This window comes from Nasonia vitripennis, chromosome 4, assembly GCF_009193385.2.
Source record: "Nasonia vitripennis strain AsymCx chromosome 4, Nvit_psr_1.1, whole genome shotgun sequence".
In the NCBI taxonomy this organism is placed as follows: domain Eukaryota; kingdom Metazoa; phylum Arthropoda; class Insecta; order Hymenoptera; family Pteromalidae; genus Nasonia; species Nasonia vitripennis.
In genome coordinates, this window is record NC_045760.1 from 5,522,543 (window position 1) to 5,545,686 (window position 23,144).

A 23,144-nucleotide genomic window follows, 5' to 3' on the forward strand; every position below is an offset into this window, starting at 1 on the left:
AAAAGCGGCGTCGATGGTTCGTAAAAATATTTACTCTCGATATCGGGCAAGTTCATTTGGGTCAGGACAACACGCCGAATTTCCCGTCGAATCGCTGCCGGTGTACGTATATATACGCAGTATGAATATCGAGTTACTCGTATGCAGAAAGAGAGATGAAAAAAGAAAAGTTTGCACAAAATGAAAAATACACTGCAGGCTCTTCTTTCCATCGCGATATTACCGGGGCTTTTCCTTTATTTAGCGAAAACATCTGGAACTTATTATTTCCAACGTATACAGGCTTTATCTTCTTCGCGGGCGTTATCGAATAGTACACACCGAGCGATCAAGTAATGAGATGAGAGAGAAATCAAGAGATAGAGTGAGTTTGCGTGCATGTGCTGGTGTATATAGTGATAACATCAGTGTTTTATATATATATATATAGTGTGTGTAGTCTAATACATAAGGTGATATTCATATATAGATATATGCGCCGCGTGGTGTATGTACATAGTGAGAGTGAGTGAAGGTAGGAGGAGCGTCGGTTCGGTTGCTGCGGCTATTCACGTTCTCCAGACTAGAAGGAAAAGAAGACAAAGCAGCGCAGAGGCGTAGCGGAGCGGCGGCACAGCAGCAAAGAAGGTGAATAGCCGCGGTGTGGAGGATACAGAGATAAAGAGAGAGAGAGAGAGAGAGAGAGAGAGAGAGAGAGAGAGAGAGAGAGAGAGAGGGGGGGAGGACTGTGGGCGATGTATATCTCAGAGTTGGACACACGTGTGTGTGTATACAGCCACACACGAGGTTCGGTTGGTGGTTGGTTGGTTGGTTGGGACGGTGCATATCGCTCCTCGCTAAAAGCTAAGTTCGCGTGAGTTGTAGCCAATCAGAGGTGCTTGTCAGTGAGATACGGCCGGCCAGTCATATAGCGATAGCCAATGGAGCTATCCTCCGCAGAAAAGGCTCTCGCTTTTTTTTCAAAGAACACAGTCGACGGCTCATTCTTTTTTTTTTGGTGGAGAAAGCTGCGGTTTTGTTCAGAGAGAGGAGGCGCTTACCAGGTGGGACTCTGGGCTGGTAAAGGTGACCACGGTGCCGTGAAGTCGCCGAGAGTTCACTGTCGCCGATGCCGCCTGCGACACACCCCCCGACACACAGAGACAGAGAAGGTACGTGTCGGACAGCGCAGCAGATCATCGATCACGAGCACACACAGATAACATGGATATATTTCTCTTTAGATATGGCATTTCTCCAACTTCATATGTTCTACATATTCATCTCCAAAGTATATAATCTTTTTTTATTTTTTTCAATTTTTTCGTGCTCGCATCCACTAAAACGCCTAGGGCTCGTGGACGGTGAAGAGATCCACGTGCTGGTGGTGGTGGTGGTTGTGCTTGCTAATGCCGCGACTGACTCGTTGCTCTTTGAGGGGGTTCATAAAGTGTGCGCATATGGAGTATACATAGTGTGAGAGCTGCTGCGCTCATCCGAACAATCGAATAATGCATGAATATATTACCACAATTAAAAGAGCTTACTCGTTAGCAAAACTTTGCTCGTAAGGCGCACCTAATCGCGCCGATTCCAAAAGAGCGAGAGAAAAGTGGGTCAACATTGGGGAGCCTCAATTTACCTGCGCGTAAAACTAATTAAGGCAAATCCTCGTAATTCCTATAATTAATGCGAGAGCGCCGCAGGTGTCGTCGAACCGCGAATGCATACAGAGAGAGAGAGAGAGAGAGAGAGAGAGGGAGAGAGAGAGAGAGAGAGAAAAAATACGATATACACAGAGACATACCTATACGCGCGAGCTTGTTTAGCACTGTAAGCCGTAGGGACGACTGTAAAGTTAACGGCGCGAGGGTCTGTTTAACGATTCGGCACGTTTATGGCGCTAACGGCGCGCGGTCGAATCGAATCTCGATATCGAACCCGTGCGCGAACCCCCGCGGGGCGTCGCGACAATACACCTTCTTCTCTCTTCCCTTCTACCTCTATACAGCCACGCAAATGGAATTTTAAAGCGTACACCAGCCTGCAGTCCTCTGCGAGAAACCGAACGAACGGCCCAAGTTTTTCCTTATATCTCTTTTCCTCCCGCATTTCGTCGGATTCCTCGTAAAAGTTGGCTCTTAATTAAGCGGCGCTTCTCTCTCTCTCTCTCTCTCTCTCTCTCTCTCTCTCTCTCTCTTTCTCGTCCTCGGATTCCTTCTTTTGTTCCTTTAATTAACCTCCCCCCCGCGCGCTCGCGCTATTTCTCCGGCCTCAAAAATCTCGCTCGACATTTTTCCTCTCTCTCCCTCGCTCCCTTTCTTCGCGAGTAATAACGGCTAAACGAGCTGCCTTTCCCTCGCTTATCGATTATTTCCCTCGTATTGCACACTCGGCGGCGTATAACGACGCGACGACGAGCTGAGAGATTTCGAAAATGAGAGGCCCCTTTTACACCGCGTCTTCGGCTAATTGGATTATACCGAATTCCAGAGGCTGTTTTGCTTATTAAGCCGCGCAACGCCGGCGCCGCTTGGATTCTCCAACTGCTGCTCGCATTCCGCGCATAGATTGCCGAATTCCGCGGTGTGCGCGCGCGTGCTAAATCCGCCGCCGCTTACGCTCCTCCTTTTTGCTAGAACTATAACTCCAAAGGAAATTCGAAGATATACCTACGTAATGCCGCTGTACGCCGTGGATAACGAATATACCTGTGCGCCGTAAATACCGATTAATATTCTCGGTATAATCTCGCGTCGGGAAATATTTTCGCGGTTGCGCGCGCGCGGCTGTATAACGGAGTCGTAAATATGAATTAATGGCTTTTAATTATTATGAATCGCCCGACTGATTTCACTGTACGCGACGCTATTCGAATTTTGTACGCGCTGCGAGAGTGCGAATTCGGTGCTCTTTTTTTTTTTAATACACACGAGCGTTCGCGTACGTGAAAAATGACCTCCGATTCACGCGCTCGCTTTTTCGCGAATCCGCGCGCGGCTAATTTATATTTAACTCGTGATTAATTGCGTGTAGCAGCGGAGCAGGCGACGGGTAAAAAATTGAAAGCGGATATAGCTGCGCCGAAGATACAAGCCGTTTAAAGCGAAAAAAAAATAACACAGCAAGACGCTCGCGCTGCTGCAGAGAATGTGTAATGGACTAATGAAGAGGAAACAGCTCTTTGCAGTAGGGTAGCGCGGGCGGCGCTATTAAAATACGAGCGGTTCGGCTTAAAGTACACAGGTTAAAAGCTCCTGGGCTGGCGCAAAAAAAGGGTCGAGTAGCACGGCGGACTAATACGTGTAACGCGAGAGAGAGAGAGAGAGTCGAGCTCGCGTGTGCACCGCATAAGCTCCTCGGCCTGCTGCTACTGTACCTATAACGTGCCCGGGGAGGGAAGGGATGAACTTCTTTCCGATTCGCGGCGGCTGCAGCAGCGGAGCACTTTGCCGCCGCGTTTCGCCAAGGAAAAGGGAGAAAAAAAGAGAGAGCCCCCCACGGTGACCTACTTGCCACTCTGTTGAATTATACGTCCGGCCGCGAATGTATATTTTCGTAGGAAACGCGCGAAAAGCTCGCTGTAACAGAACGACGACGACGACGCGCGCAGCGGTCACTTGTGCGGCTCTCGATCGACGAGTGCTGGATTGCGCAATTTCGGAATGGAAATTCTTGCGGGAGTAAAGTATAGAGGCAGTGCGAGGCGCGACGGCGTATACGCAGTGCTTCGTCTCCTCGTAAAATATCTATAAACCGAGAGGGAGTGAGGATGGCTGCTGTACTGCATTGGTCGGATGCATTCCACACGTGGCTGCGGCTCTCACGCACGTATAGGATTTTACGACGGCTCGGCTATTATGTGTTAATTCGCACGGAGTGAGCGAGTTCCTTTTTGCTCGTTATACGGTCTTAGGCTTCATCTGTGTTTGCCCCCTCACACACCTACGGCCATTGTTTACATTGTTCGGACAGTCATTAATTCTCGTTGCGAAAGTTAACTCCGGGGCCGTATAGGCGTATATAGCCACGAGCGAGGAGAGAGAGAGAGAGAGAGAGAGAGAGAGAGAAACTAAGCGAGCGAAAATGAATTTTTGGCAAGCTCGTCACGTACGCGCGTAGAGCCGTTGAGAAGCAGAAGTTTCTCACATGCGAGAATTCCGTATGCCCGAGTATACACACACACGTGGGAGCTTGCAGCGGCCGATATTTGCAAATCCAATCGCAAAATGGCTCAAGTTCCACAGGCCGGGCTTAAACTCTCGGCGAGTGTGGAAAGGAGGAGAATATTAATCGAAATCACGGCGAGAATCGATGTCGCGAGAGCGACTTTGAATCGGGAAAGGGAAGCAAAAGTCTCGCGGGCGAGAAACTTGGCCAATTGGAGCGGCATTCCTGCAGCAGCAGCCCCGCGCGAAACTTTCCTCCGCCTTGCGGTGCTTCTGCGGCACTCTCTCCACGTATGTGTGCGCCTATGTGTGCAGCGAGAAAGAGCAAAGGCCGCACGAAGAAACGGGAGCGTCTCTCGCGATAATGGCCGCGAATTTACAAAACAAGCCCCGACTAAACGACGAAGGCTAATGCGAATCGATGCCTCAATTAGAGAGTATTTCGCGCCGGTTATATATTTACTGATGCACACACGAACGATTTGCTGCTCGGCCGACTTCTCTCTTTCGCAGACGGCACCGTATAGGTGTTTATATAATGCATATAGACTCGCTCCTAGCGTGCTCACATGTGTATATAGGAAAACGATACTGGAGAGAGAGAGAGAGAGAGAGAGAGAGAGAGAGAGAGAGAGAGAGAGAGAGAGAGAGAGAGAGAGAGAGAGAGAGGCGACTGTCCGTGGAAGCCCGGCCGTCCCGAGAGTCTCGATTCGCAATCTCGTTACGGCAGAGCGAACGACCGGCATCGCCGTCGCAACGAGCTCGTTATCGCACGCGTCGGACTGCTGCTGCAACTACTCGGCGATTGCAGCAAACGATTATGAGAGCTGTGCGACCCGCTATGTAGGAACACTTAACGCTCGATAAAGCAGCAGCTGCAGCCGACGTGTGGGGAGCTGTAGTAGCACGCGCCCGAAAAAAGAGCGCGAAAATACGACCACTGGCACGCTAGCTCTCTCATGTAATATTCAATTGTTCGGATAAGCGTTTCTTCTTATATATAGTAATAGCCAGGCCAGAGAGAGAATGGAGCTGGTGTGTGAAAGAGAGAAAGGTGACTCGCTCGTATACGTGTATACGAAGTGGAGTATATAGAGGAGAAGAGCCGACTTGGTCAGTCGAGAGAGAAAGGGGGGCTGGTGCTGGAGACGGTCAGATATACACGTCGGCGTGTGAGGGTCGTAGCGGTGCAGATGTAGGAGAGACCGGGACACTTACGAGGTGCGAGTCTCTGGTGGTGAAGGTGACCGGGTCGTTCACCCGGGGCTCCGGACACTGGAACTCCATTTTGCCCCAGGCGGCTGTGCCTGCGGCGCCGCTTCTCGTTGCTTCGATCAACTCCATGCGCACGCCCTCCGCCTGAAACTCCACCTGTGAAACGGGAAATTACGTATATATTTTGTGAATTTTAAATTTCGGACGCTATCGAATTCCGCGTTGTACGGTAATATAACCCCTGTTTTTAATTCAATTATATTCGTATTTTTTTCAAAGATCGTAAATGTTTTAACGGGATAGACGTTTCAGTTCCAGCAATAAACGTATTCAGGGAATATTTCAAGCATTGTTTGGAATAACATCGCCGTTCTTCATTCATTTGTAAAGTTAATACTCGATGTAGGTTGCTTTGCGTATTTAAACATTCTTCAGCGGCGGCGGCAGAGGTCGTCCAAATGGAAAAAAAATTCGCGCGCAAAGTGAAAACCTTTCGAGTGAATTTTCGAGCCGGGTTTATTATTCCGTATTTAGCTTTGAGATTTCAAATATATACGAGATTTCGCTATTCCGCCGGTGCGTATAACGGATTCCTCTTTTGATATACACAAACGCCGGCGAAAGTTGCATCATTAATACGAACTTTTCCCGCTCTCGCGGAGTCAAAGCAACTTTTACGAATTTCCAACTACCTCGCGCGCGCGCTTTCGACAAAAATCAGCCCTTCGAAGAAAAAAAGGCGCATACATTTCCGAGGGCGCGAATCGGCTCGCGCGTTAAAACCGGCCTAAATAGCCTGATTTACTGGAAGAAAAGCGGCGGCAGGCTCGCAATTACGGCGTCGCTCGTAAAGCCTCCGGTCCTTCGGAAAACAAGTGCGAATTCTACCGTCAAGTTGGTTATCTGCGCGGCAATAAAGAAAGGGCCTGGCCGCGACGCGATAACAAACGTCGCATATACTCGAGCGACGGTGTAATTAGCTCTTCGAAACAGCAGCCGAGTGAGGATAACATAATAACCTTGCGCAAGCAGCCGACGAAGTTGTTGATGCCTTTGGAGCCGAGTAGTGCGCGGGCGTCGGCACCGCCGCCAACCAAGAGCCTCTCGCTGGCCAGTTTGGTGAACGATCCAGCCGTGTGTCCGTTCTCGGTGTAGAGTCCGTCGACCGTCGCCGACAGCTGAAATCAGAAGCGAGAAGAAGGCTCTCATTCCTTTGGAAAACTAAACTCTCTCTCTCTCTCTCTTTCTCTCTCGGATATGCGAGGCGGCTATTTTTGCCGCGCGCGGGGAGGAGAAAAGACGCGCAATTAAAAGTTTGACCCGCGCGCGACTCGAGCCAACTTCCAATTAATCCTCCGCTGCAGCGCCAGTGCTGTAAATATGGAAAAACAGACATTTTTCTAATTAATAGCGCCGCGCGGATTCGTTTACACAGCCCGAGCTCTATAAATTATGCGCCGACGAGTATACAGTGGTAGTGCTCTGCCACAGGTGCTCTCTGGGGCTAAGACACTATACCGATGCGACGCGAGGCTCGAGAAAGCGCGAGAGGGAGGAAAAAAGTTAATTGCGAGCGGTGGCATAATTGCAGAGCCGGGTAATCGCGTCGAAAGGCCCAAGGGGACTTGTTCCGTGCTCGTTGGCGCCTCGTCGCGGCAGAAATTTTTAATTGCGTAGTCGTCGCGACGGATTTTTCTTTATTCGTATCCGCTTCTATACAAGCCGCGAAAATCCGCACGCGATATCGATTGCGTGCTCGCGCGGCTGATAATTACCGGGGCGTTTTTTCCGCCGAGAAAAAATCGCCTAATTTCAGTCTCCATTTCGCGGCAGCTGCGCGAAACAAGCTCTTTCTCTCTCGCGCGAGCGCGACGACTGAGTTATGGCGACGGCGCTGTTATATTCTGAAATCCGTCGGGAAAACAGCGGTAATTAATGGCCCCGAGAAGCAAAACCTCGCGCGCGCGCGCGCGCGGTCTTTTGTACGCACCATAACGGGCAAAAAGCTAGACTCGCATGTATAAACAAATAGAATATAAATTAAAACATCGCGTGCTTGCATTGTTAGGTGGAGTAAAAAAAAGGGCAGGGGGACGCGCGTTGTTTCACGGAGCTTTCCAAGTGCTTTCATTTAGAAGCCGAGAGTAGAAAAAAGCTCTCGCCGGCGATATTTTTCCGATTTCTTTTTCCACCAAAAGAGAGAAGGAAGAGGAGGAAGAAGAAGCCTGCAGCTCGCCCGGGAATATCTCCAGTGCGCGCGACTTCCTCGACCGTAAACTTTCTACCCCTTTCGCGAGAGAGATCATGCGGGCGTTTTAGTGAGACTATAAACTTAGCATTTAGACAGCTGCGCGTGCTGCCGCTGCGGAGAAAAAACGAAGAGATTTTCCTGCGCGTTTTTTCCCCAACTCCGTAATTGTTCGCAAACATTGCGTCGGCGGTCTCTGACTTTTTCGGACCGTAGGCAGTTATATTATACACCCACTCGAATTTTAAACTCGCTGATCACTGTTCGCTCTCGCTCTTTACGACGCGATGATAATTTTTACGACCGAGATTCCGCGTTCTCCTTATCTCTTCGTCTTCTCAATTAAATCGAGTGCACGAGCCGGGTCGGTTTTTAATTTGGGACGAGAGGGAGAGAGAGAGAGCGCCGAGTTGGATTTGATTTGCGGACAGTTTTGTGCACGCGCGCGCGAGAGAGAGAGAGAGAGAGAGAGAGATAGAGTTGCGAACAAATATATATATATATATATATAACGAGAGCGAGCGGCCGGGATTTTGGTCGCCAGCGAGCGAATGTAATCATCGCGATGAAATTAAGAGATAGAGAGTTAGCTTTGGGGGAGAGCACTTGATACTCGCGTTTTTCTCGTTTAATATTACAGTATACTTTCGGCGGACGTAAATTAGAATCCGTTATATAATTGCAGCCGCATTCCCGATTCGCGTTCCCTGGGGGTTGTAAGGAGCCGAAAGAGCTCCGCGATTCGAATGTCGTATAAGCCTTATTAGATAAACTCGGAGGATGTAACTACGAAAAGGAATATCTACAACGTCATGAAATTTTCATCGACTCGGCAAACTTTCGAGGCTCGAAGTTTCAACTTTTTTCTCCCACGCTACTGCTCGACTGCAGATAAACGACGCGAAATACGAGGGCCATTCGAGGACGCGCATCTTTCCACGGACTTGATAAGTCAACGTCATTAATTTCTTATCTCTCTTTCTCGGGCGCGAGCCTTCTTTTTCCGTCTGCTTGATATTCTCGCGAGAGGCTTTTATGAAGAACGAGAGGAGAGTGAGAGAGAGAGAGAGAGAGGCACTTCCTGCCTCGGATGAGATAGTAGCGGCGGCGACGCTGCTTGAGTATCTTTGCGTGCGACGGAAATTGGAGGAATCGTGAAAAACGGGTAGTTATATACCTTTGGATATAATTAAAGAGCCGACGAGAGTCGATTTGCCCTTTGCTCCGCTGTATATTATGCAGATGTGATAAATGAAAAATTGAAGCGTTCGCGGAGAATTGTCTTTCGTCGCTGGGTACAACGAATGGAAGACTCGCAACTTCTAACGTGATACACTGCGCAGGATGAAAAAGTTAAAGCCCGAGTAAAAAAATAGTCGCTTCAACGCGGCCATTAGTGCAGCGAGTCTAATGAGAAAGTGAAGAAAATTAAAAACTTTTAGCGAGCGTTTATACTCTCTCACAACTCGTCCTAATCATAACCGAGTTTCCGACCGCTTCAAACGCTCGTCCGCGAGTTCTTAGCAACGAGGACAAGACAACATTCCCGGCTCGCTCTTAGGAGATTCGCGCGGTAACTAAAACATCAACGCGACGATGACGTGCATTCCTTCGGCCGCAGCGCAGTAAACTAAAGGCGAGAGACGATTATGCAAGGTGGTAAGGCGTGAATTTGCCCGCACTGCGCGAATTAGCAGGAGCGGCGGGCAACGTATATGATCCAGCGGAGGTGCTAAATTACACTAGCGATGTATCGCGCGCGCGCGCGCGCGGGCTTAGTCGTTTCATTAATTTTCACGCGCGCCCTTAGTTAGCGTATACTCGAGAGCTACTAACAGCCTGTAATGGTCGAGTCGACATTCCTTACATCGGGCCTGCGCGGCGCCCCTAATACACTGCCTCTATATACATGTGTGTGTGTGTGTGTGTGTGTGCTACCTTACATATACGTATATACGGAGTAGAGGAGAATCAATGTGTCCGTGCGCGAGCTGTACCTTCAACCTGCCCTGCAGACATCGGCGCATTCGTGCATTAATACACACTGACATTCGACCTCGTTTACCAAAGCGGCACCATTCAGCCCCTGCGCGATTCTACACTCATTACGTCTGCTCTGTTACGTGCATACCTATATGCGCAGAGCCCGCAAATTAATTGCTTCTGCGCTGCTTCTTTTTCTGCCCCTAAGCTCGGGCGATTTTTCGCGGCGCGCTTTGGTAAACAAGCGCGGCTTCTCTCAAAGAGATAGCGCTCGTTAAATTTTTCTCGCGCGAGCCCTGTGTGTGTGTGTGTGTGTGTGTGTGTGTTGTAGAAAAATCACTTGCGAGCGCGGCGAAAAGTTTCGCGCTCTCCTCTAATTTCTCAAACTATATATCCCGTACACGCCACGAGCTAGCTCCGTTTTCCCTTCAAGCACACGCGACTAGTTGCGATCAATGCAGCGAGCGGACTGCTATATTTATACAGTAGACATGTAAGCGGCCACTCGTAGTCCGTTAAAAAAGGTGAAGCGAAAGCTCGCACGCAATCAGCGATTGACATAATTTTCGTCCCTCCGCCCGGTAATACACTCGCCCAGGAGTATGAAATCAGTAAATTGCTTATCGATCCTCTCCGCGGTTATGCAGCTTGTGTATATACTATCGCCGTCGCGTGCATCGCTCATTTTTCGTCTCTCTCGCATCGTGTTTTCGTAATTTGAGTGGTGCAATTCGCGAAGGTCGCGCGCGTTGTGTTTTTCTCGCGTGTAATATGCATAAGCCAATTCCGGGAAAAGAAATTTTCGCAGCCCGGCACCGACAGCGCCTGCAACGAGGCTACAAATCGTCCGGAATTAGCATTCGACGAAATTTTTTTTTCTTTTCGTTCTCGCGCTCTCTATACAGCACACTCCAGTCGTTGGCGAGAAATGAGCCTTCTCTGTCGCGTGCTCGAGGCAATTACCCGAGGTGGTGGCTCTCGTCGATACTCTCTCTCTCTCTCTCTCTCTCTCTCTCTCTCTCTCTCTCTCTCTCTCTCTCTATCGAGTGGCGCAACTCGTCGGCTGGATGTATAACGACAGGACGGGGAATTGGTCGCATCGCATCGCGCGCGATCGGCAAACAGAAATTACGAGTGTAACCTTTAGGATTGATGACGGCGGAAGAGAGTCGTATGTATATGCCGACGGACTGTACAGTGCGATAGGTACTTTCGTGGGTCGCCCGCTGATTACCAGACGCCGTAATTACTCTAATCGGCTTTTGATCGCATTAACGCACCGCTGCTCCTCGAAAAAAAGCACTCGCCCCAATCCAATCAGCTTTTCGCTTAATCACGTTAGCTTCATAAGGCGGCAAAACGGGCCTGGCGGCGCGCGAGCGCTAATTTGCCTCGCTCTTTCTTCCTGGCTACTATACTACTATACTACTGCTGCTACTGGCTTCTCCTCTTTTTTTCTCCTCGGGCACCCTTCTCTCTCTCTCTCTCTCTCTCTCTCTCTCTCTCTCTCTTCTTCCTGGAACAACAGAGCTGCACGGCCGGGAAATAATAAAAGTGAGGACGAAAAAAAGAAGGCAAGCCGATTTCATTTGGCCGAGGAACGGTTAGTTGGAAAAACAGCCCCGACGTCACGTAGCAGAGGAAAATTTCCATCGCGCGAGTATTTCTCTTAAGTTTTCAGTGTAATCCTCGAGTTTTATCTCTCTCGGCGCCCTCGGGGGACTGCAGAGAGAGAGAGAGAGAGAGAGAGAGAGAGAGAGAGAGAGACAGAGAGCGAGAGAAGGTCGTCGGGACTCGCAGCGGTTGAAATAGCTGAAAGAAACAAGAGCCTCGTGCTCTCGCTCCTCGGTTCGATTATAAATATGAGCCACGAGCGCTGCTCTTATCTTTTTAAAGCTCGGTTCGAGAGGCGTGTCCGGGATAAATGACGATCATTTTTAACAAGCTCTCGGCCATCTGATTCCGCGAGTGATGCTCCGACCTGTCGTCGACGACGTCGTCTTTTTGCCTCCCCTCTCACTCCTCTCTCTCTCTCTCTCTCGAGAGAGAGAGAGAGAGAGAGAGGACCTCGCTCGCCTCATGCTTCACCGTGGCAACCCTTATATATCCGAGATCCTCGATGGTCGGAGCTTTTTATTTCTCCGCTGGAACTTACCCTGCAGAAGCTCGTTACCGTTGAAATCTGAAACACAAAAGATGCCTTGCATTAAAAAACGATCTTTCAAAAAAAGAAAAATCATAGATCCGTCTTTCCTCAAGTCCCTCCGTAATATGCAGAGCAGAAAGAGCGTCTAAAATTTCGGTCCGTTTAACTAGTTCACTTGGTCCCTCGCGCTCGCGCATCTTGTACTTACTCTCGGGCGACGTTTATTCGGAGCTTTTTTTCTTGCCCTCGTACACGCGCGCGCGCAAACAGAAGCTACGTTTGAAGCAGCAGCTGTTCATATATCCGAGACGCATTTCTCGGGGCGCGCGACGAGTAATTAAAGGAAGTAATTAAAGTGCGACGGGTAACGTGTTAATTAGCCCTTTTTCGCATCGAGCGCGATAGCTCAAAGCGTGAGTTTAATTACCACAAGCTCTGTACATACGTACAACTGCTCTTTAGAAGAGCTGTGTGGCATTTTTAATCCTCGAATCGAGACAATTTCGTTGTGTGCGGCTGCGTTTATATTCCGAGAGAGAAACTGCTCACTCAACGCTAAGAGGCTTAAGTACACGAGTGCGATTCTTGCAATCGTTGCGAGCGCTTGCGTTACAGCACGTTTGCCTGTCGCTAAGAGAGCTATTGCACGAAAGGAGAGGCTCGTCTAGACACCCCCGCCAGCTTGCCTTTCGCTGCATAGAGCCCAACGTATATGTCTGCGCACTGTGTATACACTCAGGGGGAAAATTACGCGACCACTCGACTGCTCGCTTAAACATTCGCGCTGCAGTTGCAGCATTATTCTCCGCTCGCGCGAGACTTTTCGATTATACACAGCGCGGGGGTGTAGCTTTAACCTGATGCGTGAGAAGCTGCGAGGAGCTAATACCTACACGCTTCTGTTGCTGTTTCTTCGAGACGCAGCAGTAGCTACTGAGGGAGAGAGAGAGAGAGAGAGATTAAAGTTTACACGCGCTTCGCTTTGACGGCACATTTGCATTCTTCCCTCGCACGCGAGCCCGTGTGTGTGAGTTGTGTACTCCTTCGTGCGACGCTAACAACGAGAAAAAGTTGCTCGACAAACGCACGGCAGCAGCAGCTACTAGACGTGTCAAGTGAAAATTCTCCTCGGGGAACAAGCCAAGTTTCTCTCCTCTCTCCCAAGCGCGCGCGTGTGTGTATATACGGGAAATCTCCGACGCGGCGGCGTATAGAGAGAGAGAGAGAGAGAGAGAGAGAGAGAGAGAACGCCGTCGAGGCAAATACGATGCCGAGGGAGATCAAAGGATTGAAGACGCGAAGCTTATGGCTTTGCGGCCAGAGAGGCAAGTTGCGCGAGAAACTTGGCAAGTCAAGACCCTTAACGAATCCCTCGATGAATCGATAACGAATTTCCACGGCGCTACACCCACACAATGCAATAACGCGCTGATGCACTTATCGTCACGCGCGAATGAGTGTCTTCGCGGGGGCTGCGTGCACATCGGGGATAGATGGATAGATAGATAGATGGAAGTTACGGCGCAGGTGGTCGATGAATCTTCGGCCGCGATAAAAATTCTCCCACGCGAGAGACACTAATGACAATCCGATGGCAATTTATATGGACGCGGTGCTAATGCAACTTGTCTGCCAGCTCTCCTTTTGCACTGACGCGTATCGACGCGCTTGCGGCTGCAGCTCTCTCTGCCTACACACCTGCACCCGAGCGCGACGTGCTCCTGTATGTGTATGAAATACGTTCCCGCGAGATTCTTTCAAATATTAAACCACTTTCCGTCACGTGTACGTTTCTTTCTGTCTCGTTCTCTCCTTAGAGACACACCGCGCGTCGTTATTACCCGCGAGCCTGATAAATCAAGAGTAATTGACAAGCTCGCAAACGGGAAGAGGTCGGACGTATATAACCCGAGGAAAATGCGGCTCATAATTTATTCGCGGCAGTCGCGAAAATATTCAAAGGACGTTCAATTTTTCACGCCGGCTATATGTGTATCGATCCTCGTCGTCGTCGTTGTCGCGAATCGAGAGGAGTATAAAGCGATGCACTTTCTCATTTTCCGAAACTGTCGTTCGATTTGCATGTTTACTCGAACGCCGAGGCGAAAAAAGGCCGCCGAATAAATAAAAGCGAGCGCGGAGATCGAGTGGATTGAGCAGAGGTACGCAAACTCTCGAGCAAATAAGAGAGCCGCCCCGGCGCTTTTTTCCTTCAGCCGCATAATAGAAGGCTGGGATTGATAAAGCGCGCTAAGAGGCTCAATGCAGAACAAGAGCCGCTGCTACTCCGCGCAGCGAGCGGTAATTCCTTCGAGTGGAAAAACCTACTTTATGCCCGAGCTAGTTCGCTTTTTTATGATGCGCTTCGTAAGCTGATTCTCTCGATTCGTTTAAATAGGTACACACTGCTGAGCGAGAGCTCCTGAAATTCTCCCTGTCAACGTAGCGCGGCGAATTCCTTTTTATGCGAGTTCTCGTGAAATATTTAGTCTACGATCGGGAATTCAAAGGGCCTCCCTCGGCAAAAAGTCCGCGACGATTTCTTCCAGCTTCCGACGCGATGGTCCCTGATACGCGACTTGGATGTCTGGCTTCTTTTCTGAATACTAATAAGACGTGCGCGGCTGCGCAAAAATCCGAGAATAATCCACTGATAATCGGCCCTCTCCAGACGGATACGATAAATCTTGCATAAAGCGGATGAGAGAGAAAGAAAGAAAGGCAGAAGCAGAGATATCGTACCCTTCCGCCTTATCGTCTCTCGTATTATCCTCTGGATCTGCTTGTACAGATATAGAAGAAAAAATCTGACATCTGGGCGAAAATGGCTTTTTGTTCTCTCGTTATATTATACGATAGCCGAAGCGATTGGAGCGTGAGAAAGAGAAAAGGCTCGAATGTTCGAGCTTGACAGAAGCGAACGGGAGCAGCAAGCGAGGGAGTTCGTCTGCATATCGAATCGGCTAGATTGAAACTGTCAAACTTGCTGCTACGCCTTCCTTCGGGCGCTGTCTAGACACGTCGTTCGAGATTTCTCTTCGACGTTTTCCTTAACGATTCCTCTCCCCCGCGGCAGCGGCCGCATAGCTATATACCTGTGTATATAAGCCGGGCATTAATTTCGTCCCGAGCTTTTTCCGCGCCGCGGCGGGATACATCTTGCGCCAAGATGCATCGCGCTTAATTTATACGATAAATAGCGCGGCGAAGGTAGCGGCTGCTGACCTACTCCAGGCGCGCTGAATTGATGGGTCCGCGGAGAAAAGACCTGCTGCTTCTTCTTTTCCGAGGTAATTTCTTGATGCGAAAGATGCGACGAAATTTTCTCGAGTATAATACATTACATCCAGTGGTTTTATCGACGCGAATCGATGCGGCGCTACATTATAAAAGAGCGGGAATATTTTCGCAGCGAGGCTAAAACTCGCCCATACATAACCCGATAGATTTCAAAGATTTATGATAGCCGAAGCGACTCGCGCACGTCGGGGATACTTCAGTCTTATTCGACGATTTATCAAAGTCAGCTGCGCGCGAATTCTCGCGCGAAAGTACGTTTAGCTACGAATTTTTCATTCCGAATGAAAGTTCACGCTGCAGCCCAGCGGCCCGCCGTCGAGCGATTAAAGAGTAATCTCCCAGTTGATGAAAAAACGTGCACCGCGCAGAGCGAATCCTACATGTCAGCGAAATTTCGCATATATTCCTCGGCAGATTTCGTTATGCCTTCTATATTCTTCCATAATTCGAGCTCTCTTCTTCTCTATCGCTCGACTTTTCTCACTCGGCAAATTCCGTTCGACTCGATGCGCTATAAAAATCTCTTATATACCTGGGGGCTCGCGTTTTATTTCCACTCCGGCAGGTGCACCCACCCACACACACACAGCCACACACTCGCGTGCAATGCGTTATTACGCTGCTGTCGCGCTCGTCGGAATCTGTTTTCTCGAATCTAAATATTTCTTACGTATGCGCCGCGCGCGAAAGAATGCGTGCGCGCGAGGTACAGTGCACGCCGACTTTAACGTCGTTTCGCCTTTAAAATATAGGAGGGAAAAAAGCTCGCGAGAGAGAGAGAGAGAGAGAGCTGCAGGTATACACGCGGCGAAAGATAAGGGAAACGCAGCAGTTAATTTTCCGAGAATTATACTGGCTCCGCATAAAAAGTGGGACTGGAGGAAAATTTTTGCGCTTGATAATTCGTCTCTCGCTTGCGCGCGCTTCGGAGCTATTCTGCTCTCTGAGTATAGAGTCTCGTTGAAATGGAGGTTACCCACCTCCTGGACCTTCCGATGAACGATAATCTTGTGCCATTGATTGTCGTCGAAGCGGACCCTCGTAGGTTTGATGTGCAGGTCGAGCCTGCTATTGGCCAGCGTCATTCCAATAGCCGCTCCGCCGTCCCTCAGCGATATGGTCATATAGTCCTGTCCGTGGCCTGTAACACAGAGACAGAGGACGAAATACGTCCTTATTACTCGCTCATTACTCGATTAATACGCTTTTATATTATATTATATACGAAGCGAAAGAATAATCTCCGGGAATACCGGGTATACGTCGCTTCCATTACAGGAGTCGAGCTAACTTTTAACGCGCTACACTAAAAATAAACGCGTCTATATATAGAGGTCTTAATCAGTCGAGCGGATAAGGCAGGGAGGGATAATCCCGCTCTCTCGCGAACTCGATAATTATTAATGACGCGCGAGCGCGAGCGAGCTAATGCCCTCGGAATCAAAAAGCTCTCACTTGCCCGCGCAGAAAGGGCCGCTATTAATTTTCCATCAACGGCGGACACTCGTCACCAGCCAGTAGCGGTTTATATTTACAGAAGTAAAAGAGTATACACACATAACAGCCCGACGAATAATCCTCTCGCGCCGGACTTTTGTAATTAGCCAATCAACGAGAGGGCGCAGTGTTGCGGGTATCGCCTCTCTCTCTCTCGCGAAAATCCGTTGATCCTCTTACGAAATCAGCCGGTGCAACTCGCTTCTCTACGGTATACGTATACACGTGAGACGGGAGGGAGCAAAGAATCCTTCCGACGGTATATATAGTTTGGCGCTAGAGACCGCATACTAATTATCTCCTCTCCGCGTAATAAAAGATGCAGAGGCGCGCGGCGTGACTTAATTGCAGCCAGCTGTATGCGCGACTGTGCGTGGGCGATATCAATTTTCCGGATAATTAACGGCGAGTCTTTATATACGCGACCGGACCGAAAAGTCTGATGGCACTTTTTCGAACCTGTATAGGTATATAAAGAGCTCTGACCTAAAGTACGGCCGAAAACTCTAATTTCCAAAACGAAAGCCATTAGGGATAATTAGCTCGCTGCTCTCATAAGGCGGAAAATGTTTACCACGTGCTGCGTACCTTATATATTCGCTTTAATAAACGCAGCGTTAGCGCGAATAACGTCGGGAAATTTACATTTTTTATTACACCTTGCAACTCACCCGAGTAGAACAACAGTCCGTTGGCCTGTTTGGTCTTGAACTGAAGAAAGATGCCCTCCTGGTTGCTGTGCACCGGTCCAGTCTTGCTGAGCTCTATCGTCAGGTACTCGGTCCCTCGAAACGACGCCTCCGAGGGCGCTTTATCTGCAACAGAGAGAAGCGCTCGGGTTACCTTCAATTTATAGAATAATAACGACGAGCGCCAAGAGCTAGCGCGCATAATTACGCTCGTGTTTTTCCCTCGCCTCTTATTTACACTACCTCCGCGCGCACATACGCGTATATATACATAGCTATACATGCAGACGCGCAGCCCTCATTATTGTCCACCCCCGGCATTGTTATCGCACGCGCGCGGGGCCGGGCAAACAAAAGCGCAGCTCTCTCGAAAAAATGTCGCGCGCGGCTTAATGGCGCGCTGTACTCCCTGGCCGAAAGCCGGACGCGGCGTCGATTGAAATCGATTCATCGCGCCGAAATGAGCTATATATATATACACACACATATAGAATTCGGCCATTGAAAGCGTTCGCGAGGATTGGCTCCTTCCGGACGTTTTACTTTATCTTATCGGAGGAGCGCGCGTCCCTTGACGTGGCTCTATCGGCCACTTTTCACACGAGCGGCTTTGATATACTCGCCCGGGCCGGCGCACTCTATCACCCGCTTTCTTATCGTGTCCGCCGCGCGCGCGCGCGAGAGAGAGAGAGAGAGAAAGAGAGTCTCCTCCCGATCAGTCGCGCGTGCCCCGCAAATCAATCGGCACACTGAGAAGCCGATAAACACAAATGCTCCTCCTTATCGGGGGTAATTAATCGCCGGACTCGAGATTCGGCCAAGCGGTGACGTATGTGAGAAAAAAAGCGGCTCGGTGGAGTGTGAAAATTCGCGCTGCGGCTTTGAGCTCGCTGTATGTATATATACCGATACTCAGCGCCGGCAATATACATGCTAATGCGAGAGGTTGGCGTATGCGGTGTGTCTCTCCGTCTCCGAAGCTCCATCGGGAATCATCTTTGTCTACTACTCCTTGGCCCGTCACGCGCTAAACGGCCGCGAAGACTTTTACACCCCCGGGACGCAAGCAGAGGTCTCCGCCTCGGCGAGTGTTGGCCTATTTCACACTAGCTTCTGTGTACAGTGTATATAAATACAGAGCCGAACACGTCGCTCAACGGAAGCGACAGCCGAAAATTGCCGAGAACAATATTTTCCCCCAGCCATATTTTCCACTCTCCTCTATCCGGAGCGTCGATAAACGTATACATAGCACACGGCGCGTATGCGGCTTTTTTAACCCGGATTTCGCGGAGACAGCGACGCGATGGAAAAAAGAGAGACGGAAGAGGGTTAGTTAGTTAGTTAGTTGGCCCGAAGAAATATTTGCTCTCCGCGCGGTATGGCAAGTCTTAATTTTCAGGAGGGAGAGGGCCGTGTAACGATTTGTCTCGAGCGAGCCGTGGCCGGCGTGAAAAAGTTAATTAGCAGCGCAGAGAGAGAGAACGTAGTACAGCCCGGTAGGGGGTAGTAGTAGTAGTAGAAAAGTGCCGGCTGTGCAGCGCGGGGAACATCTGCAGCGACTTGCGCGCGCGCGATAAAATAACCGTTTATAATGTAGGCTGTGTATAGGGGCAGCAGTAGCCGGCGTATAAATCCCGCGCGCCACCTAAAAACTTTAACCTGCAGCATAACGAGCGAGCCGAAAGCGACTAGACACCCTGTGATGTGCATATTGCTGTATATACACACCGGGCTCTCGAAACTTTCGTCAGAGTATAGAGGCGCTTCTCTTTCGGAAGCAGCTCGTCCCGCTTATATATATTAAATGCGAACATTTCCCGGGAGTTGACGAAAAAGCGCACTAATAAGCGAGTTGCTGCGGAGGAAGGGAATATTTTTGGCGGCTGTAGGTAATGCCGAACCCAGGCGTACCAGCGGCGGCTCTATATACAGCTACGCAAGCGGACACAAGCCTACGCATACATATAGCGTATAAAGGTGATATAGTAAAACGAATATGAACAAACTCACTGTACTCCCTCGACCAGTAATAGTCGGCGCTCACCGTCGGCAGAACCGTGCTCCATGCTTCTTCATGCGCCGAGATGAAGAGAAAGAAATAACAGACAGAGAGAGGGCAAAAAAAAAGTGAGAGAGTGAAAAAGCCATGCCTCTCGTTGAAATTGAGCGATTGTATGCAAAAATGCGTCATGCGTCTCTCGCTCGGATTACGTATGCACACCCACACACACAGTGGCCCATGCGACAGCAGACGGATAAGAAAATGCAGAAGTCGGGGCACACGCGAGAGCTCGCGCGAATAGCTCGAATTCCAGCGGAGCTCGCGGCAATTTTAGCGAAAAATTGTATTTTCCCTCCTCCCTCCCTCTATATAACTGTATAGTAGCGCATATACGGCGACAGCATATATGCGCTATGGTAGTTGAGGATTCCGATCGTTATAGGCATCGCGCATCGTACGTGTGTGTGTGTATGTGTGTGTGTGTGTGTGTGTGTGTATAAGCGCATCTCGTTCGTATGCGGCATTTCTGTAAGGCGCCGCTCCGGAAACTGGGTCAGCACTCAACAATCTTAGAAGCGCCGCCGCACCGTCTTCCGCTTCGTCTGTGAGAGAATCCATTTTTAACGAGTACAGTTGAGTGCAACGACTTGACACTCCGTACACCTCGTCTTATACGCGTGTGTGTGTATACGTATTCCGTACATAGATTTCTGATCGAATAAACGCTCATGCAGGTGTGCATACACTTGTGTCTGTGAATGGATATAAATAAAGAGTATAGGCTCACCTTTCTCGCAGTAGATTCCCTCGTAGTCGCCGGTCCGGCACTCGCAGAAGGGACCGCTGTCGGTGGAGATGCAAATGCCCCCGTGCTGACAAGGGTCGCGTGTCTCGCAGGCGTCCGTTGCGTTCGGCGTCGTATTCCGCAAGCTCTGCAACACAGAAGAGAACGAATCGTTATAACCAAATTGCTCTTCTAATTTTTCTTATACTTGCGCGAGAAAATAGCATCAGCGCAGGTGTAACGCTTAAAAATTTCAGGCTTGGCTCGGGCCGACAGCCAGCAAAAAACATATATAGCCTATAGACGGTCGCGACCCGGTGACCCCGGCAGCGATCAGTTCGAACGCTTTTCGGCGCATGATAACGCGCGCGGCAATATTTTATTAGCTTCTCTCTCCGGGCGACAATGCGGAATTCGAAACAGGCGCGCCTAGACTCATTCCGAATTCTTCGGGCGTCAAGACGATCAATAGGGACTGTTTCTTCTCCGATGTGTATTCACGCGCGCTCGGACGTGCGCGTCATTTTTCCGCGCGCGCGCGCGCGTGTGTGTGTGTACCTGCCAAATCGCATTTGGTACTCTCTCCTTTGTGCGCGCGGTGTGGCGAGAAAAAAGAAAGAAGATAGCAAGGGACCGAATAAATCTCTCCAGGGTTTAATTAAAACAGACGCGATTAGGGTCTGTTTGGCATTCAAAGTTGCGCGCAAAGTTTTCAATAGCTATAGCCCCACTGCGCGCGCTCACATTCTCCTCGCAGTCAGGCTCATTTCCGCACGCGTCACGTAGTTCCCCTAAACTCGCTCGAGATGGCGACACGTGTGTGTCTTTCTACCGCTGCCACTCTACTGCTGCAGCACACTATAGCATATATGTACCGTGTGTGATAAGACTTTTCACTCGACGGAGAGGCTCTGCCACTTGTTTCCTCGCCCCGACTATTTGTCAAAGCTCACCTTTTCGCTCCACAATACACGAGGCCCGATTCATCAGCCTATAACTCGCGCGCATCGAGCGGCTGAAATTAGACGGAAGCAGTGATAGGCTGAATTTACACTCGGGTTCCTTCTTCTTTTTTTGTTTGTCTCCGAGCCGAGTTTGCCGCGGGTGACGCGCGGGATTAGGAGGAAGTTTTCGCGCAAGCTCGGAAACTAAAGCAATAAACGCGGCAGTGGCGCTGTTTGCCGGGGGTACGAATTACTCCGAAGCTCCCTGACGCGCGCGATGCGGCTTATGTATGCAGAGAGAGAAAGGTACCGGCCTTGACCGCCGCGAGCGGCGCATCTTACGTTCGGAAAAGGGCTAATCTCGTTAGCAGTGGCAGTGCTTCGCAGACACAGCAAGAGAGAGAGAGAGAGAGAGAGGCGAAGGACCTTTTTATTGCCTCATTCAATTACTTCGGGCCGATCGGCTGCGGGAAATCACCGTAGCGCCGGTAGTACACTTTTATTTGTTCGACGAGCTAAATCACACTTTCGGCTCATTCAGCCCGATTGAGCGCACACGACGCCTCTGATACGCGCTGTCTGTAAACTTCGTCGCATAGGGATCGAGTATTTTTAATGCTCAATCGGCGCATAATGATTAAAAAAGAGTCGCTTGTGGAGGACGACGAGGACGCATAGTGCATATAAGCGTAGGGGTACCCGAGCTTTTCATCCAATAAAAAAGCTCTCTCTCTCTCTCACCGGTATAGCGATGGAAATCAATATCCCGGGCGCGCGCAAGCAAAGAATAAAGGAGCAATTCTCCGCTATCAGCTCACGGTAATCAATCAATAAAGCGTCATTTCCGCCGCCCGACCTTTTCGGCCTCCCCCGCACGAATAAAACTACGAGCCATCGCGCAGTGAGAGAAAGAGAGAAACTGATCAACACTGCGTTGCCGTTTCGGCCGAAAAGCAAGAAACTTGCAGGCTGTATACGCAACGCTGCTCGTGACCCTTTTTTTTAACGAGAGCCCAAGTACATACCTATTAGCGCAAGCGACTCCATTTTCCTCGTTAAGCTTTTATACATCCGCGCTCGATTTTTACCGGCCCGCGAAATAATTTATGTCGTTATCGAACCTGCAACTCCACTCAGCTGCTCTACGGAACGACGACGACGGGCCGGGGACGCGGCCGTAAATAAATAATTAGCGTAATAAAATCTCCCCCGCTGCAACGGACTTAATTGATTCATATACGCATAACTCGACGAATTATTATATCTTGGAAAATCGCGCGCTCGTCGTATAATAAAATCTAATTCAAAATCGGAGCTCTCCTGAGAGAAAAATAAGCTGCAGTAAAGCCAGTAATGTATAACGAGTAGTTCACGCACTTCTCGGTGAGAAACAAGCGCGCGCGAGTTTTGATGGCTGCAGTATAATACAGTAGTGTATAGGTCTAAATCGTCCGACGGCCGTAAATCGTCGCGCAATTTCCCGGCGCGCGAGCCGAAACTTGGCCAATTTCTAAGTCGGCGCGAGAACAAAAGCAGTGTGCGAAGTCAGTGTTGCAGTTCTCACCTTATGTACAGGCGCATAAACACCACAAGTAACGGATATTCAAGGTGACGACGCGCGCACGTGTGCTACTGTGTGCATCGACTGCTGGATAGAGAGAGAGAGAGAAAACGACGCGGCGGCGGTTTAACGTCCCTCTGAGATTTCCCCAAAGTCTCGTGAAGGGCCGTTAATATAGAGCAGCCCGTTGAATATTCCGCTCGTCGCTTCTCTCTCTCTCTCTTCAGCTCACACAGATATACAAGCAGACTCTGCAGTACACACTGCTGCAGCGAGCGACTCCAACGTGCGGCGTAATCTCCAGCAAGAGCCCCCTAGAATTAGCCCGATGATCCTTAATGGTCTAAACGTCCTTGTTCCCGGGGCTCTTTCGCCGCCTGCAGCACACCGCGGCGCCGGGGATTTATGGCCGGCGTTGAATTTATCGAAAATAACAGCCGACAACAGCCCTCGCGCTTGTCGAAATCGCGCGCGGCCTTTGTGTTTCGCGAATGATCGCGCACCATATAGCTAACGCTCGTGTATGCGTGAGGATGATAAAATTCAGCAGTTTTATACGCGCGAAAGAAGAAGTATCATTGCAGCGCGCGATTTGCGCGGACGATATCGGGAGGAGGACGTTAA

At 49.8% G+C, this 23,144-nt stretch overlaps 1 protein-coding gene across 8 annotated transcripts in view; it reads right to left on the reverse strand.

Moving 5' to 3' along the window:
- The window catches only part of LOC100120851 (neurexin-1), a 96,845-nt gene that overhangs the window by 48,989 nt on the left and 24,712 nt on the right, over positions 1 to 23,144 (reverse strand). For 3 of the 8 annotated variants that reach the window (XM_031929553.1, XM_031929551.1, XM_031929552.1), the window contains exons 3-10: positions 20,019 to 20,163; positions 19,240 to 19,299; positions 17,209 to 17,352; positions 16,021 to 16,181; positions 11,750 to 11,776; positions 6,383 to 6,541; positions 5,367 to 5,519; positions 1,041 to 1,115 (exon numbers count right to left, since the gene is read on the reverse strand). In XM_031929553.1, the coding sequence (XP_031785413.1) occupies positions 1,041 to 1,115; positions 5,367 to 5,519; positions 6,383 to 6,541; positions 11,750 to 11,776; positions 16,021 to 16,181; positions 17,209 to 17,352; positions 19,240 to 19,299; positions 20,019 to 20,163 (924 nt within the window). The remainder of the gene's footprint in view (positions 1 to 1,040; positions 1,116 to 5,366; positions 5,520 to 6,382; positions 6,542 to 11,749; positions 11,777 to 16,020; positions 16,182 to 17,208; positions 17,353 to 19,239; positions 19,300 to 20,018; positions 20,164 to 23,144) is intronic. The other 5 variants (XM_032599720.1, XM_016985415.2, XM_031929555.1 and 2 more) reach the window with 3 other exon arrangements.